Genomic DNA, 18,622 nt, shown 5'->3' with positions numbered 1-18,622 from the left:
CTTTATTCTGTTTGCCTGTGTAGTGAACTGCTTATGCGGCGTGGAAGGTTGTTTACCCGGCGTGGCTAGCGCTTGCTGCCAGTGTGGAATGGGGCTATAGCAACTATGGACTCAACCTGGCAAATATCTGGCCGCTCAAATGTATGAGCCGACAAGACTCCGGAATCGTACTGATCTAGAGTTTGCACTACCTGCTGAAATGATGGTTCGGACTGTTTCAAAATTTGTTCTCTGAGTTTGACATCGTGTACATTGTACACGATCGCATCACGCATCTGAATATAAAGCGCTGCAAGCACATCTGAATTTACATTTCCTTGTCATACCCTGCAAATCTGTTAGCCATTCGCAATAAGTTTGTTCTGACCGTTTATTGCAATTATGGAATTGGTACCTAGGTGCTACCATATTCATTTGTTGGTCATAATACACTCCTGGAAATTGAAATAAGAACACCGTGAATTCATTGTCCCAGGAAGGGGAAACTTTATTGACACATTCCTGGGGTCAGATACATCACATGATCACACTGACAGATCCACAGGCACATAGACACAGGCAACAGAGCATGCACAATGTCGGCACTAGTACAGTGTATATCCACCTTTCGCAGCAATGCAGGCTGCTATTCTCCCATGGAGACGATCGTAGAGATGCTGGATGTAGTCCTGTGGAACGGCTTGCCATGCCATTTCCACCTGGCGCCTCATTTGGACCAGCGTTCGTGCTGGACGTGCAGACCGCGTGAGGCGACGCTTCATCCAGTCCCAAACATGCTCAATGGGGGACAGATCCGGAGATCTTGCTGGCCAGGGTAGTTGACTTACACCTTCTAGAGCACGTTGGGTGGCACGGGATACATGCGGACGTGCATTGTCCTGTTGGAACAGCAAGTTCTCTTGCCGGTCTAGGAATGGTAGAACGATGGGTTCGATGACGGTTTGGATGTACCGTGCACTATTCAGTGTCCCCTCGACGATCACCAGTGGTGTACGGCCAGTGTAGGAGATCGCTCCCCACACCATGATGCCGGGTGTTGGCCCTGTGTGCCTCGGTAGTATGCAGTACTGATTGTGGCGCTCACCTGCACGGCGCCAAACACGCATACGACCATCATTGGCACCAAGGCAGAAGCGACTCTCATCGCTGAAGACGACACGTCTCCATTCGTCCCTCCATTCACGCCTGTCGCGACACCACTGGAGGCGGGCTGCACGATGTTGGGGCGTGAGCGGAAGACGGCCTAACGGTGTGCGGGACCGTAGCCCAGCTTCATGGAGACGGTTGCGAATGGTCCTTGCCGATACCCCAGGAGCAACAGTGTCCCTAATTTGCTGGGAAGTGGCGGTGCGGTCCCCTACGGCACTGCGTAGGATCCTACGGTCTTGGCGTGCATCTGTGCGCCGCTGCGGTCCGGTCCCAGGTCGACGGGCACGTGCACCTTCCGCCGACCACTGGCGACAACATCGATGTACTGTGGAGACCTCACGCCCCACGTGTTGAGCAATTCGGCGGTACGTCCACCCGGCCTCCCGCATGCCCACTATACGCCCTCGCTCAAAGTCCGTCAACTGCACATGCGGTTCACGTCCACGCTGTCGCGGCATGCTACCAGTGTTAAAGACTGCGATGGAGCTCCGTATGCCACGGCAAACTGGCTGACACTGACGGCGGCGGTGCACAAATGCTGCGCAGCTAGCGCCATTCGACGGCCAACACCGCGGTTCCTGGTGTGTCCGCTGTGCCGTGCGTGTGATCATTGCTTGTACAGCCCTCTCGCAGTGTCCGGAGCAAGTATGGTGGGTCTGACACACCGGTGTCAATGTGTTCTTTTTTCCATTTCCAGGAGTGTAGTTAGTTGGGGACTGTACTACTTGGTCATAAGACAGTTCACTTGGAGTGGTGTTAGGATATAACTTTTGGATAAATCTGAACACTGATCTTCCTACCGTTAATAGATAGGGAAGTTTCACAGTACTTGCAACATTGTGGACAAGTAAATGTGCCTTGAACTGTGATAACCACTCAAGCCATTCTCTTCTTGGTCATGAAACTGTCGAAAAGGTGGTGTAGCAACTGCAGTACGCGGTGCTTCTGTCGGGCGTGCAGCCTTGGCCAGTAGTTGCTGCACCGTGTTGAGTAGTGCAGGAATGGCATCTAAAGCTTGCGGATGTGGCGCTTCAGCAGGGGGTGGGACAGGATTAGTGGGCATATTGGAGGACACAGATGTAAAAAATTAAAAGGCAAGCAATCTAAATAATTTCAAAATCAAAGAAATTTTCTACAGCACCCACCTTAAAACACTGATCAGCAAAAACGACAAGAAGCTGTTAGAGCAATATGTGCTCCTCCAAAGTAAAGACGAGAGAATGAAGGTGCCAGCACAAAAAACATACATATTTCTGTGGCTGTTGGCACATAGCTCGCTTGAAGACTTGTTGCAAGTTGTTGGGTCTTGCCCACTCATCTCGTATAGAGGGTGCCTAAGGAATGCTGTGTTCTCGGAATGCTATACAATAATCCAGGCAAATAACATTAGAAGTTTTATTTCTATGAAGCAAATTGACAATACTTAACTTGTATTTACAAAGGTGTCGCAAACGATGGGCAACATACAACATAAGTCCAAGTTATTGCTATACAAAAGTTTCCTGCAAGTTGACACACAACACTGATAACTGATCTGGGAGTGCCGGTCTACAACTGTGTCTATACAGTCCACTAATGCCCATATAGAGAGCCGATCTGAGCGGCCGAGGCTGGCAGGAGGGGCGCTTACGTCCACTTCGGCTCAAGGGTGCTCCTGTTGTGGTGCAGTCCTAATCTGCACACCATTGGCTGATGTCGTTTTAGCGCCTTCTCTGGTCTTCTGTTCTTTGTCTTCGTTCCAGCGCTTATGGTTACGCCAGAACAAACTGTATAGTAGAGCTGCTTGTCCCCAGGAAATAAAACAGCTGCTGTACTCCTTTGTATTCAGCTGTGCTGTGCTACAGACACAGCAGGGCCATGTTGGCTACTGTTAAGTCCGTTAGTCATACAGACTGTTATTCCTGCAACCACCAAGAAAGTTGCTGACCATCATAAAGAATCTCTCCACAGAATGCCCGCCGAAAAGGTTGAACCTGCTGCATGTGTAACTGTGTAAGTGGCTCACACAAGCCATGCCAGTGTTACGAGCAATGGTTTGTTGGGTTTATTTCCTTAACACTGAAACGGTTGATGAAATTTGGTGATGGTCACAAGCTTGTGTGTGTGAGTCAATACTGAAATTATGAAAACAGTGTATGTTTTTACAATTAGTGCAATTTGAACTTCCCATCTCTTTGACTCGGACCCCCAACCCCATATCCCTTGCTCAAGACATCTCACCTGATTACCCAGCCCCCCCCCTCCCCCCCAAATTGCTCCTTCCATTCTCTCAGTCCTCCCCCCACCCCCACCCTGCAAGAAAATGGCTGATCCATTCTACCCTACACCAGGTTCCCTGGAATTGGCTGACACTTACCTGGCTTATTTCCCCCCCCCCCCCCCCCCCCCCCCAACACACACACCTCCAAGTGTTTCCCCACTCACTCCTATCTCCACAATCCCCCCCCCCCCCCCCCCGCCCCTAATCTGTCTCTCTCTCTCTCTCTCTCTCTGTGTGTGTGTGTGTGTGTGTGTGTGTGTGTGTGTGTGTGTGTGTGAGTGAGAGTGCGCGCGCGCACGCACGGTAGGCATGTATCCTTCCAGCCCTACTTATTCCCATCCCTTATCATTGCTGGTATGTTTTCCTCCCTCGTGCTGTCCATATTGGGACTCTTTTCCAGCCCCTTCCTTCACTATATCATTAGAGCCTTCTCCATTCCTTTCCCATGTGTAGTATGGTTTTGTTCCAACCTTCTACTGTTGGTTTATTATGTTCTTTTCAATATGTAAGTGTATGTTTGTATTGTCTTTAGATAGATTGCTTTCAATAGTTTTTTTGCAGAGTTTCTAAGTGTGTTACAAATCCACAGGTGCCGCAGATGTCCAGCCATCTTTGCGTGAAAAAAGTGTGTCAAAAGAGATTGAAAATCTGACACAAAGTAAGTTGTGTACCTGAAGTTATTTGATGGTCTGTAACTATGGCTTTGCAAGCCGACTGGGTAGTTGCTAATTACATCTATTGTTTGTTGACCTAGTCATAATTCTGCAGTCATTCCCCCCCCCCTCCCCCTCCCCCCAGGCGTGTATCCGCCCAGCCCTACTTATTCCCATCCCTCACTATTGCTGGTATGCATTCCTCCCTCATGCAGTCTATATTGGGACTCTCTTTCAGCCCCTTCCTTCACTATATTACTAGATTCTTCTCCATTCCTTTTCCCATGTAGTATGTGTGTGTGTTCCAACTTTCTACTGTTGGTTTATTGTATTGTTTTTAATATGTAAGTGTATGTTTGTATTGTATTTAGATAGACTGCTTTCAACAGTTTTTTGCAGAGTTTCTAAGTTCGCTACAAATCCACAGGTGCTGCAGATGACAACCCATCATCACGTGAAAAAAGTGTGCCGAAAGAGATTGAAAATCTGACACAAAGTAAGTTGTGTACCTGATATTATTTAATGGTTTGTAACTATCACTTTGCAAGTGGACTGGGTAGTTGCTACTTGCGTCTATTGTTTATCAACCCAGTCATGATTTCTACAATTTCATTATTAAGATTGTAGTAGTCAAGCCATCGCATTTCTCTTAGCAGACTGAATAAAATCTCGTTTTTCATCATATACTCTTTCAATCTCTCGGATACATTTTTAGTTGGTAGGCATATATATTTTTTCTGTCATTGGTCTTGGTTTTGTGTCAATCTTGGCAGTGGCAACGAATTTACTGTGTGCTTCATGGTAGTTTATCTGGATTCATGTTTTCTTGTTCATTGTGAGGCCTACTCCTGCATTACATGTATCTGGTTTTGTTTTGAGATCCCAGTACTCACATAACCAGAAACCTGTCCTTCCTGCTGCTGCACTTCACCAATTTCTACTATATAAACCTTCGTCCTCAAGGGCCCAGCATTCATTTGCTGGATACAGGCTTGGCCACCCTGGGGAATGGTAAGTACCGCCAGTCCTCTTTTCACCGTAAGCTCTGGGCATGCTTCAGTGACCACCATGTGGTGTGACGGTGGAACATTGTGTGTGACAGGGAATGGGGATCTTAGCTTGACCGTCCAGATTGTGAGGATGGCCAAAACCTCTATAAAAAACCTCCAGTCTCAAGACGTGCTGCATGCTGATGAGATGCATGGCTGTTGATGTGAAACAGTCATTAATGGGCAACCTCTGGGGAACCTGGAGTTACATAAGGCCTACCTAGACACACACGGCTCTATCCAGATAGACTTTTCTTTCCCTAGCTGCTCGATAGAACCTTCAAAATTCTGTCCTCCTCCCAGTGGAAAGGGTGGGCCGCTGGTAGGTACTAACATCCAATAAAATGAGGGGGCTCGTGTAGCCAGTCCTCCTTGCTCAGGAGTTCCTTCCAAAAATTTTGTCTGTAGTAACAGAATGGATGCTGGTAATCAGAATGTCTTTAATACTGGAAAGGAAAGAGGATAGCTTCAAGGAAGTTTTGCCTTTCTATATTCATAAAGGCTTAGAAGGCATTACTAGCACTTTAAAATTAGTCAAGCAATTGTGTTATTGGTCACTGCTGGTAGAAACTTCTAGTTCCCAACAAGTTAAGATCCTGGAGAAAGCTCAATGCCTTCGGGAACATGCTATTTAAACTGAGATACACACCATCTTGAATTACAGCAAACGTGTCAGGACATGCAGTGATCTGGTGGACGTTCTCAAGGAGGAACTGAATGATGAGTGGGCTCCAGAAGGTATAATTGACATGCGTGCAAAACTTTGTGAAGAGGGTGGAGGGGGATCTTCTGAAATCCATCTCCTTTATCGTGACATTCAATAGCACGAAACTTCTTGAGCACATTAAGGCAGGTTTTGTTTACCTAAGCGTGAGGCCTTGTGTCCCAAACTCAATGCGCTCTTTTAAATACCAGTGGTGTTGTGATACTACTCTTGAGTGTCATGGAGATATCAATTGTGACAAATTTGGTAAGGTTGCCCATGAAGAAGTCACTTGTTCACCTCCTTTGAAGTCTGTGAATTGCACTGGGATTCAGCCTGGCTGGAGTTGTGACTGCAGCATGTATCTTGAAGAACAAAAGATACAAAAGCTTAAGACTATGAAGTGCATCTACTATGGTCAGGCCAAAGAGATGTACAAGGCCATGTTGCCCCAAACAGTCACTACCTTGTTTGCTTGAGTTCTTAAACAGCCAGTGCAGAAAGCCAATACTGTTACATGAATTGATGTTACTACTGGCAGTACTAGTACCTGCATTTGTCAATTCACTAGTGCTGCTGCAGTTATATTGAAGTCTGTCCCTCCCCCAAGAACATCAGAAAAGGCTATGGTTGCCGACATTGCATGGGTCCTTGCTCCTCCAAAGATTGTCTGGCCGATCGTCCAGCACTGCCACTACCATTACCACAATTGTGGCTCCGAATCCTCCTCAGACAAAGAAGTCAAAGTTGAAGGTGAAGAAGCACCCACTCACTGAGATGGGAAATACATAGTCCAATGATGTGACATCATCCTCTCTGATGTCTCTCTCGACTCTTCTTCAGAGGTGATGGACCATCATGGCAGTCTAGGGCGATCATCTTGCCTCAAGGCTGAGCATCCAACTGTTGCGGGCTCCCCTCCTTGACAAAAATTCTTGGATGATTGTGCTACACCCATGATAGATGCACCCATCCTACAGCAGAACACTAATGGGTTCAGGACAGATCTGGAGGAACTGAAACTCCTGGTACAGGAATGCCCTGTGTGCTTGTGTATGCAGGAAATGCATTCTAAAACTTCTGATGGCCCTGTACTACAGGTGTATACCCTCTTACCACAAGCACAACCTGACTGGGGGAAGGCAGAAGGGAGGGGTCACTTTGTTTGTCAATCATGCGCGTCAGACCTCTAATCTCCCACTGGCTACTGACCTACAAGTAGTTGCAGCTGAAATCCACATGTATCGGAGGATGACTGTTTGCTCACTTTATGCCCACAAGATACAGTAGACTCTGAGGCTCTCATAGATTGTATGGAATAACTCTCCCGACAATTTCTTCTACTGGAAGATTTCAATGCCCATCATTTCTTGTGGGGCTCAACCTCTATTTGCCTTCAGGGTTATGTTTTGAAGAGCCTCATGATGTCTCACGAGCTGTGTGTCCTCAACTCGGGTACTCCCACTCATTTCTGTGCTGCTACTGGGTCTTTTTCGGCTATTGATTTTTCTCTAAATTCTCCAGCCCTAGTGGACTCTGTTCAGTGGGAAGTCATTGACAACCTTCATTTCAGTGAACACTTCCCACTCTGCATTCATCTAGTGGCTGGAACATTACCTGCACAGAAGCCACCAAAATGGATCGTCAGCAGGACTATCTGGCTATTGTTCCAAAAGCTAGCTATGTTTGAACACTGCAACAGTGTCCAGAAACAGGTGGACCACATCACAGTGTGATGTATCATGATACTGACTTATCCATCCCATAGTCCTCAGGTCATCTTAGGAGGCAACCTGTTCCTTGATGGACTAGTGAGCACTGCTCAGCAATCTGGAACAGGCTTGCGGCTCTTCGACAGTTTAAGTACACCCCAACAGCAGACAACCTCACAGCCTTTCACGTTGTGAGAGCCAAGGCTCGATGCATCATTAAGGAGAGCAACAACAGACAACTTCACAGCCTTTTGGGTTGCGAGAGCCGAGGCTCCATGTGTCATTAAGGAGACCAAGAAAAGGCCATGGCAAGCATTCCTGGAGTCCATCAACCATCCCCCTTCTTCACTGATAGCAGCAGTGCTGAAATAGGTGCGTCTCCAATCAACGCCCGGAGACATCGCTCAGATGATGGCAGAGCATTTTGCAGTGATTACTGTCTGTGCCAGCCAAGATCCAGTGTTTTGCCCCAACCATGCGACTGCAGAGAAGTGCAAGTTGAACTTCAGCTACCACAATTCTGAGTCTTACAACTGCCCTTTCTCCATGTGGGAGCTGGAATCAGCACTGTCTGAGACTATTGATTCTGCACCTGGTCACAACCAAATCCGGTACTGTGTGCTTTAACATTTGCCAGCAGCTTCACAGGAAATCCTCCTGGAATGTTTTGATTTTATATGGCAGACAAGCAACTTTCCCAACTTTTGGAGAGAGGCAATTCTGATACCTCTCCTCAAACCAGGAGAGCACTGCATATGTCCCAGTAGTTACCGGATCTTCATCTTAATGAGCTGTGTAGGAATGGAGCAAATGGTGAACCATCGTGTCGAGTCCGGTGATTTCGGTCCATTGTCAACAATCTGACCCTACTAGAGGTGGCTGTTTTCCTACATAAACAGCACTGTCGTAACATATTCTTTGATATCAGTAAGATGTATGACACTACTTGGAGACACAATATTCTCGTGCGACTCCATCAGTGGGGCTCTCATGGCCACCTCCCCATTTTCATATGGTCCTTCCTGTGTAAGCACTCTTCTAGGTCTCGAGTTGGTGACGTGCTGTTGGATCATTTTGAGCACCAGAATAGTGTTCCTCAGGGTAGTGTCTTGGACGTTGTCCTCTTTTCCACAGCCATAAACAGTATCGCTTCTGTGATAAGAAGTCCTGTATACAGATACTTGTTTGCATATGATTTTACCTTTACCTTTATCTGTATCACCTCCACTTTTGCAACAGTGACCAGTCAGTTGCAACTTACAGTGCAGAAGTTAGAGTGGGCTGGAAAGGTGGGTTTTCAGATAAGAGCGCGCACACGTGTGTGTGTGTGTGTGTGTGTGTGTGTGTGTGTGTGTGTGTGTGTGTGTGTGCATTTTAATAATCCTCGTTGTATTTTTAATTAACCTGACTTGCAGATGAGGGACACCATTCTAAATTTTAAACTCTCATTGAGGTTTCTGGACCTTATTTTTTACTCCAAATTGTTGTGGTTACCGCACCTGAGAGAGCTGAAAGCCAGAATCCAGAATATTATAAAGTGCTTTAGCCACAGGTCTTGGGGAGCAGAGGGCACTTCTGCTCCAGTGTTATAGGGCTTTTGTGCATTCATGGCTAGACTATGGATGTGTGCAGTTTATTGGTCAGTAAGGCCTTCTTATAAGAAGATTATTGACACTATCCATCATGAGGGGATTAGACTGGCCACAGGTGCCTACAGGCCCCTATGCTGAGGCTGGGGAACTGCCACTCTTCGTCGATGGAAGTTTATCATGGTGCATCACTCTTGTAAGTTTCTTGCAGTTATGACTTCACCTGCATACCATACTGTTGTTCATCCACCTCTGGAATGCCTTTTCTCCAGTGTCCACGAGCAACAATGCCATTTGGGATCTGTGTGCAGTGTGTGCTGGAGTCACTTGGTGTGGAACACACACACCACCATTCTGGGATTTTAACTGCCTGCCACCACGGTTACACCAGAGGTCCAGAGTAATTTTAAATTTGGTTGTTTTCTCTGATCGCGTGCTCAAGGGCCGACTGCCTTGAGACTTTACCGTTTTTGACGCAAATTATATGCGATCTTCCAGGCACTGGAGCAGAAGGCATGTGCTTCAGGTGCTAAATTCCTTGTCTGTTCTGATTCTCTGAGTGGTCTTCACTCTCTACAATGCTTTTACCCAGCAGATAAAGCAGTCCTGAATATCCAGGATGCTCTCTTCAGCCAGGGAAGGTTTCTTTCTGTTGGGTACTGTGGCACATGGGTATTGCGGGGAAAGAAAGGGCAGAGGTAGCAGCCAAGAAGGCATGTTGTGGTCCTCCTCCTCCTATTTAAGTGTGCCTTCCCCCTGCATACTATCGTCTTGCTGTTGCAATACAGAGTCATGTGTTGATGGGAGGAGGAGTGGCTGAAAGTGACAGATAATAAGCTGCATACAGTAAAGCCCACTATGTGGCCATGGCATACCTCCTTTCAGCTACAAAGACAGGATGCAGTCCTCCTTAGTCATCTTCACATAAGCCACAGTCCTCCTATACATGACGTTTTGATCCGGCATGACGACCGTCTAATGTGTGGTGCTTGTGGCGTACAGACCACTGTCGGCCACATTTTAATACACTCTTTTATTTTTGGACCAAAGGGCAGCAGCAGATTTGCTGCAGATCTGCCCTCTACTTTAAGTGACATTCAAACAAATGTAGTGAGGCTTTTAAGGGTTTGTAATTTCTCCAACTTGTTTCCAGTAATTTTAGGGAGATGTTCTTAATGAGGGTGAATGGCTCACCTATGTTTTTTGTAAATTGTTAGCCAGTCACATATCCCTGTGCCATTGTTTTAGATCTGCTGTCTTTTTTTCCCTTCTGTTTTCTTCCCAGGTGTAGTATCTGCCGCTATTTCTCCTTTGTTTTACGGCATGTGATATGAAGTGCTTGTGTGGATCAACACGAGTGCTGGAGTGAGTGAGTGTGCCAAAGTTTGTAGCACTCTTATCCATATTCAATTCTGTTAATATTTGTGAGGTCACTGACAACTTCCCCATTTACATGCTTCAATCCACAGTGACAGATTTGTTATTTTTATGATTATGATATCATTCTGTTTCATGCCTGGAGATTTGAAAGGAGTGACTATTTTACCTCAGGAATATTTTACCGAAGGCATTGCCATGATGTTTAGACCATACAGTAGAACTGCATGTCCCCAGGGACTAAAATCAGCTGCCGTTCTCCTATGCAGTTAGTTGGTTAGTTACTTGTTCCATAAATCAATAGAACAGCTATTCACACCATGGGTGGTTGCTGAGTTATGGGAATATTTTAGGTCATTGCGGAGAGAGTAGATGTGAGAGAGGAAATGCTGACGTAATCCACGATTGATGTTGCCAGCACAACCATTACTGCTAGGTTGTGGCAGCAAAGCAAAAACAGTAAAGTCGACGTGAAGTATTCCAGACTGAGCCAATATGTGACAAAGATGCCCAGCCGCCACCTTTTCTTGCATCACTTATAACTTGGTCTCATTTTTTGAATGTATTTGTGATGTACTGTAATCAGCAACAAGATTGATTGTCCACCTTTGAAATTCAAACACTGAGTCTCAAAGAGTGTGCTTGGTCAGAATTAAGGAAATGGCCATTTACAGCTAGTGAGCTCTTATTGGCTGGCGACTTGCTATGTTATCCAACAGCCAGCGCAGCCACCACCCTAACACGTAATAAGTTTACAGACCAAAGCCTATGAAACATTTGAAATTCATAAAATATTGTATTATAAAGTATAAACAGGCACAGAAGGTATAAATCAAAGTCGGTGTGAGAATTTCATTCCTCTCCTCCTAAATAGCAATTTTACCAACACTCATAACATCAACTGAAATAACCAAATCGCAAATCCATAAACAAATGAGAAAGAAATTTCAAATTTTTATGTTGTATAATAGACATATTAGGAAAAGCAGTGGGTTTTGCCACTAGTAATACTGTAGGGTATGTAATTTAAAAGACTGTAACTTTTGCTAATGATGTAAGCGGTTATTGAGCTATTCCCCAACACACTACGGCCTCAAATTATACCTTAAAACACATAGTTTTGAGAGTTCTTTTATTTTATGTCCGCCTCATAAATAACAAAAATTTATAGCCTACATAGTGAAATAAACTGAAAACACTGGAATATGGTGAAAATTGCCAGATGGTAAGATCTCAGATGTTTGTAACATCTTGCATGTTTGTTTTCCACTTGCAGCCAGACATAACACTAATCCAGTGGCTTCTAGCATATACAGTGATAAACAACAAACTTTCTTGGTGCCATGTTCCAGTGTACAGCTAATGTGACCGGTGTGTAGAGAACTGAGTGACCACGGCTTCCACTTATGTTCAGTTTGTATAGTTATACCTTGTACGCCCTTTACTACTGTATATTAATTTTACTTACAGTAGATCTGCTCAGAGCCTGTCGACAGAATCTGGAATGTATCATGCCTCTAACAACTGCAACCGACATAGGCTTCTCCATTTGCTATGTGTGGAATCACAATTAAAAAAGACGTGTTCAGTAAACATATGTGCAATGGATTTTTCGTATATTATTTGAATGCATGATGTCTGTTCCTTTGAAAGAACAGACACCACACAGATCCCACAACTGTGAAACACTAAATGCAAATTGAAGGGAAAACACTGCTATCAGCTGCAGCGGGATACTAAGCAGAATCAGGAGCGATGAGCAAAAATGTGTACCAGACTGGGATTTTAACTTGGGATCTCCTGCTTACAAGGCATGCATGGTAACCACTGCACCATTCGGGACACAGCATATCGCAACTGCACGGACTATCTCAGTACGATTCCACAAATACGTCCGACCTCCTGTGGGAATCTCTAAGTAGCGATCAGGAGTGTAATGGACATGGCTGCGGATAGGTAGCGCTCGTTGGGAGTGTAGATCGGCCGTGAGGTGTACTGTGATAGTTTGTGCAGTTGCGATAACGCTGTGTCCTGTATGGCACACTGGTTACCGCACCTGCCTAGTAACCAGGAGATCCCGGGTTTGAATCCCAATTCGGCACACATTTTGATTCATTGCCACTGATTCTGCTTAATGTCCAGCTGCAGCTGATAGCAGTGTTCCCCCTTCAATTTTTCGTATCCATTGCAGTCCTGAATGGTGTTTAATGTGTTGTGATGGCAGACAGATTCTTATAAATGTAACAGATTTCTGGGACAGAGAAACACTAAAATCACTGCAGACTTAACATTATTTCATATTAATTGTTATAAATAAGTACCTGTTGTGAAGGAAAACCTGTGTGTATACACATGCTTTCACGAAACCTGCTGTTTTTACACTAGAGCAAGTGACAAGTTTGACATGTAAACAATGCACATTGGTAATACTACAGAATGGTCCACTTTGACTCCTCAGCGCAGTCACAATCTAATAAATATGTGTCTGTCTAGGGACAGAAAATCTTGGTGCCAATTGGGTGAGCCAATCAATTGCACTCGGCTGACTTTGGGTCTGCAGCTCGTAGCGCTTTCTGGTGGCAGACAGTGAAAGTTTGCAAACAGTAGTCTGTACTGCTGGGTTGTTTTGGTTATTGTTGTTTGTTTATGGTAAGACAACTCTCATGTGAAAAATGGAAAAATATAGTTCCAGTCTGTGCACTGCAACATATGGCATTAATAAAACCATATATCAGCTAGTTGTCCAAGATTCAGGGGTGATAATCAAAATTTTCCCAATGAATTTGAAACTCGCTAATGCAGAAAATTATGGAAAGAACAATGTTGCCATGACGTTCTTCTCCTCTCATACCAAATATATGTGTAATTTATACCAAATTACATCAAAATCGGAACTGATGAAATAAAAATACTGTATATGTATTTGAACAATCTGATACAGAATGTCTTAAATGTCTCATTTGCTGCATGTGCAGTTTAACATCTCATTTCTGAGACATTTATAAGTTAAAAACCTGTCTCAAAGAAACATGTCGTCATTAACAATGAAAATTTTCTTTCCTTTTTATTTATCAGCAAAAACACTAATGGCTATCAGATGCCATGGCAGTTTTATTCAAAAGCTCACAATGATGTACAGTACTAAAGTAATCTTCATAATCAATAATCATGAATTTCTGCAACAAAATTTGCAACTTACTAGCAATTTATGCGAAACGTCTTTACCAAGAAAGTTTCCTAGGTCACTACTACTGAGGGCACTATGAAGACAGTTCACCCAATTTTCAAAATGTTAAAATGTTTCGTACTCTAAGAAAGCTATGTACAGGATTGCCACAAGTTCTAGAAATCGGAATTTCAAATATGTCAGGGTAATTGGGGAAATATCGGGGGGGGGGGGGGGGGGCAGAAAAATCTCGTTTTTGTCTCAGTAGATATAATGGTTTGTTTACTGAGATATCATGCATCGTCACTGGTTGGGCGCAACTTAGTACGCGCATAACTTCCCTACTCCCTCATTCTTACTACTTCTCCCCTTTCTGCCATTCCCCTCAGCTTGCAGTCACTGCTGCCACCACTTCTTGCCGCTAGCCTAGCAGCTGCTGATGAGAGGCAGGGAGGCATGAGGAGTGGTTTGTTTGGACATGATTCTCAGAGACGGTTGACGCAGCGGCCAGAGATGGCGGTCATGTGTGTACAAGGTGTGTCTGAGTGATTGTATGAATATGTGTGTGCTGTTGTTTTCTGACAAAGGCAATAACCAAAAATTTAGTTGTTAGAGAGTGATTGTCTTTTCTATGTGCCTGTCTGCGGCTCAGCGATCATCTTTACGGTGAGCAGCTACTTATTTTTATTCCTACTGATTCTCAGAGTATTTGCGCAACTTACCTGTTGCATGGAGTGATCACCATGGTCTCATTTCATTAACATGGTGTCTGTGGCATGAGTGGACTTCCATAATAGCCCAAAACTGCAGGTCATTTCTACAGATATCTCTATAAAGGATCGGGCGTGCTGATCTGAAGCCATTCGGTTCCCACTAACGTGCAGGCCCTGCCCATCGAATCTAGTCTCACCGATCTGCCCGCAGTCCGGGTCTGTCCATATGTCGCATAATGCATCGGATTTTTGTGGTTTCCTGGACTAAGGACTGCAGTGCTCCTGGACAGGCCAGAGGCCACGGGCGATGGATTTCAGGAATTGCGACTGTCTCACCACAAGTACATTGTACAGAGTGGCATTTCATAGACATTCTATTTATTCTAGTACATTCTGACACTTCAGAAGTACTTTATATATTAGAAAGTATGGAAAATAAGAAGAAGAAAATTGTGCCAGTTGCTGGTAGTTTGCATGCTATGTACTCGTGTATTTCTTGAAAGAAAAACCATACAATATCTGTAAAATAATAGACATAACACAGTGGGTAATAACGAACATAGTAGAATCAACATTTTACTGGCAGTCACCTATAGTGTTTGTTTAGACAACTGTTCCCTGTCTTATACGCTTCTTTCAAGAGGCCTACTTTTTTCCAAGGTTATTTCTGAAACTAGTGAAGGTATTTTAAATCTGTCTTGCGGCTCCAACGAAATGCGTATTTTTGTCACCAAGTGAGTTTCGCTGTATTGAAATAAAATAATATCAGTGGTCTTAATGAAACAGATATACCATTTCCCTTGCTTTCTCCATCTGAAAATAGTTCATTACAAAAGATGTTGCAATGTTAGTACTTAAGATTTTTGCGCACGCCTTTGGAAATACAGAAGTCCTTATATATTTTTGTTAACTTACGCTGTTAGTTACCCTTGATCTCAAAATCTGTCAGGGAAAAATGCTAAAACTTGTCAGGAAATTAGGGAAATATCAAGGAGTTTCACTTGGGGAAACTTGTGGCGACCATGATGTATAGACCATCCTATAGTAATAGACTCATTAACCTAACTAGCTTGCATCGCAAAGACTGTCCACTGAATTTGATTCTTCACTCCAGTGCAATACACCAGTAAATACTTCTGCACCTCCAGGGTTTTGAAATATAATTACAAGGCTTTGTGTTATTGGCAGATTCAATCTACAGAAAGGAATTTTACATAAAAATACAAAGCTACTTGTAAACTGCTGTAGTTGTATACTAACTTCTCGAGAGAAGTTACTTAAAGGTCAAATTCAGCTCCAGGTTAATGAAAGAAACATGTGTCCATGACATTTGTGCAACCATCAGTGATAAACATAGGATTCAGACCAATCTATTTATGTAGTCTGTAATCTGAAACTTACAGTTTTAGTAAAGGTAATAAGAACTGGAACACTTTCCTTGTGAAAAACTGCTTGTAGTTTGGAGAAAACTTTCATTTGCTTCTAGTTATGGGGTATACTGTTGAGAAAATTTTGTTAAGTCCTTCATTACTGTAAACTGTAGGTCCTAAAAACTGCATAAGCAGCCTAGGAACTTCGATACATTTTGGTGCAAAGACTGTGACATTGTACATGAGATTATAAACTTCAGTAATTAACATAGAATTTTGAATTTCACATGGAATGAATCAAAAGCTCCTTGTCCTAAAGGCCACTTAAGCCTTGACTATCTACCATCACGAAGTTCTACGAGCTGCTGATCCATAAAACCTGAAGTCAGCCGAGCACAACTGATCAGCAACGAGATTTGCTGTACCTAGACACAAATAGTAGATGGTCACGACATTCTCTGATGTGAAAGTTGTTACCGTTTGACACAGTGGTTAGCACACTGGACTCGCATTCGGGAGGACGACGGTTCAATCCCGTCTCCGGCCATCCTGATTTAGGTTTTCCGTGATTTTCCTAAATCGTTTCAGGCAAATGCCGGGATGGTTCCTTTGAAAGGGCACGGCCGATTTCCTTCCCAATCCTTCCCTAACCCGAGCTTGCGCTCCGTCTCTAATGACCTCGTTGTCGACGAGACGTTAAACACTAACCACCACCACCACCGTTTGACAGTTACAGTGATACTAGCGCTCCAGGCGGTGAGAAAGCAGTCAGTCACATGTATCGTTAGGATAATGGTTGTTTCTAATTATTTTCTACTTCATTAATGGAGTAGTTACATTTTTGTATTCTATGCATTAGTAAGTCACCAAGAGACACAAATTATTATGAAATACATCTAAAAATAGCCGAATCCGCTGACACAATGACATAAGTTGCCACTCGTTCATGAGGAAATACTTTTGAGTATGTGCGTGTATACTGGCAGGTTATTCCACTGAAAACAAAAGAATGTAAACACATTTCATGCATGGGAAGCATATATTTCTGTTGTTGTCTGTTGTTATTGTCATAGGCACTTTCCTTGATTCTTGAAAATTTTTTATGGAGTTCTCCCGTTCTTACACCTAACTTGACTTTTTAATACGTGAGTGTTTTTGTATATGTAATTACTTTTGCTTCAAAAGTGAACGTGTTAAAGATTTTCACAAGTTGTGGCTCAGGTTTAGCAACAATTGTGGGATTGGTTCCTCCTGTGTTGGGAAACAGTTTTATGACTTTTGACAATTTATCATCATGTTTGTTAGGTTTCCCCTTAAGCTACAGTTCTGGTGGCTTATTTGATATGTCAAATAATGTGAGTATTACATTCCATATAAGTATCCGTCTTTCCACCGATTTGGCTGAAAATGTAGTGAACAAAACTGTACTTCGTTGGGTAGGTATACAGGGTCTTTCTGTAAAAGGTCAGGTCTTCTGGTGGTTACTGGCAATTCGGTGTTGTTAAAGGAAAATGGCATTATTCAATAAATGTCTGTATGTTACAAGAGAATGGTATATAAACCGTCCTGTAATGCACCATTTCTGATATCCCAGGGTCCTTACAAAACTAAATAATCACAGATGTGGTGTAATTTTGTAGTTACTATCGATTGTTATGGCACCACGTACATTCCTGATTATAATAACTATGTTACAAATCAATGATGCACTCATGCGACATCGTGTTCAGAAGTAACATTTGGTGCCTGCTTGGGGCACCATTATCAGTGGGGATAACAAGATAGAGATGGAGTGGCACATTGAATAAGGAAAAGTTTACAATCAATACACTAGAGGTCACTGCACTCATATATTACCAGAGTATGCTGCACTGCCATTGGCTACAGTAGGAAAATGCACACCCCCACATGTTACAGTCTGACGCCTTTCACTGTACTTCACAGTTTTCGGTTTAATTACCAATGTTGATCAATTTTTATTTTTTTTCTGGGTAAGGACCAAGGAAATATCTCTCAAAAACATGCATTTTTATGTGTAATTTGTTCTCGTAGCATGTCAAAAAATAGCTTGATTACCTTGTACCCAGATAACAGCGTTAATTTCGTGACGAGTTTTGATTTGCTGTTACATATCTATGATTTTTTAAGAGCTGATGAAATTTATTACCACAAATTATTGTATAAACAATGTATTGCATGTTTAATTTCCTTCACTTGCACAGATTTTAAACAATTTATTGCTGAACATTAAGATTTTTAATCATATATGCCACATACACATGGTTTTGTTTTCCTCATTTGTGCATTTTTCTCAATTTGTTGTTTTTTAAGGCTGGACCACACAAAATCTATTTTAAGTTTTTGTGTAGACATTTGTCAGTGGAACATGAGGAGTTCCCCAGGAGAGATTATTTTGGGTTAGATTTGAAACTTGCTTTGCTACCTGTCAGACATTTTATGGTATTGGACAAATGATAATAAATTTTTGTTGCTTAATGTTGACCTCCTTTCTGAACCACTGACATCTTGAGTAATGGGAAATAAAGATCATTTTTGCCTCCAGTGTTGTCTGTATGTACATCACTGTTCTTATTAAATTGTGATGGATTATTTATGATGAATCTCATTAGTGAATGTATATGTATTGGATGGCACAGTTAAAAATACCTAGTTCTTTGAAGTGGTACCTACATGACATTGGTGTGGGAACACCACACATTATTCTTATTGCTCATTTTTGTGCAATCGGTACTTTGTTTCTAAGTGCTGAGTTACCCAGAAAATTATTCCATAAGACATTGAATGGGAATATGCAAAATATGTCAGGAAATTAATTAATTTGTTTCGACATTTGACAATTGTGTGAAGAGAAAAAGTAACT

General features: G+C 43.2%; 1 protein-coding gene across 8 annotated transcripts in view; it reads left to right on the top strand.

Annotated features, from left to right (window-relative positions):
* Positions 1-18,622, top strand: part of LOC124722596 — a 356,119-nt gene that overhangs the window by 120,742 nt on the left and 216,755 nt on the right. For 5 of the 8 annotated variants that reach the window (XM_047247735.1, XM_047247731.1, XM_047247732.1 and 2 more), the window contains 2 exons: positions 3,999-4,067; positions 4,490-4,558. In XM_047247735.1, the coding sequence (XP_047103691.1) occupies positions 3,999-4,067; positions 4,490-4,558 (138 nt within the window). The remainder of the gene's footprint in view (positions 1-3,998; positions 4,068-4,489; positions 4,559-18,622) is intronic. The other 3 variants (XM_047247733.1, XM_047247737.1, XM_047247734.1) reach the window with 2 other exon arrangements.

Source organism: Schistocerca piceifrons, chromosome X, assembly GCF_021461385.2.
Source record: "Schistocerca piceifrons isolate TAMUIC-IGC-003096 chromosome X, iqSchPice1.1, whole genome shotgun sequence".
NCBI lineage: Eukaryota > Metazoa > Arthropoda > Insecta > Orthoptera > Acrididae > Schistocerca > Schistocerca piceifrons.
Note: the sequence above shows the minus strand (reverse complement) of the source record. Positions and strands in the feature narration are given on the sequence as shown.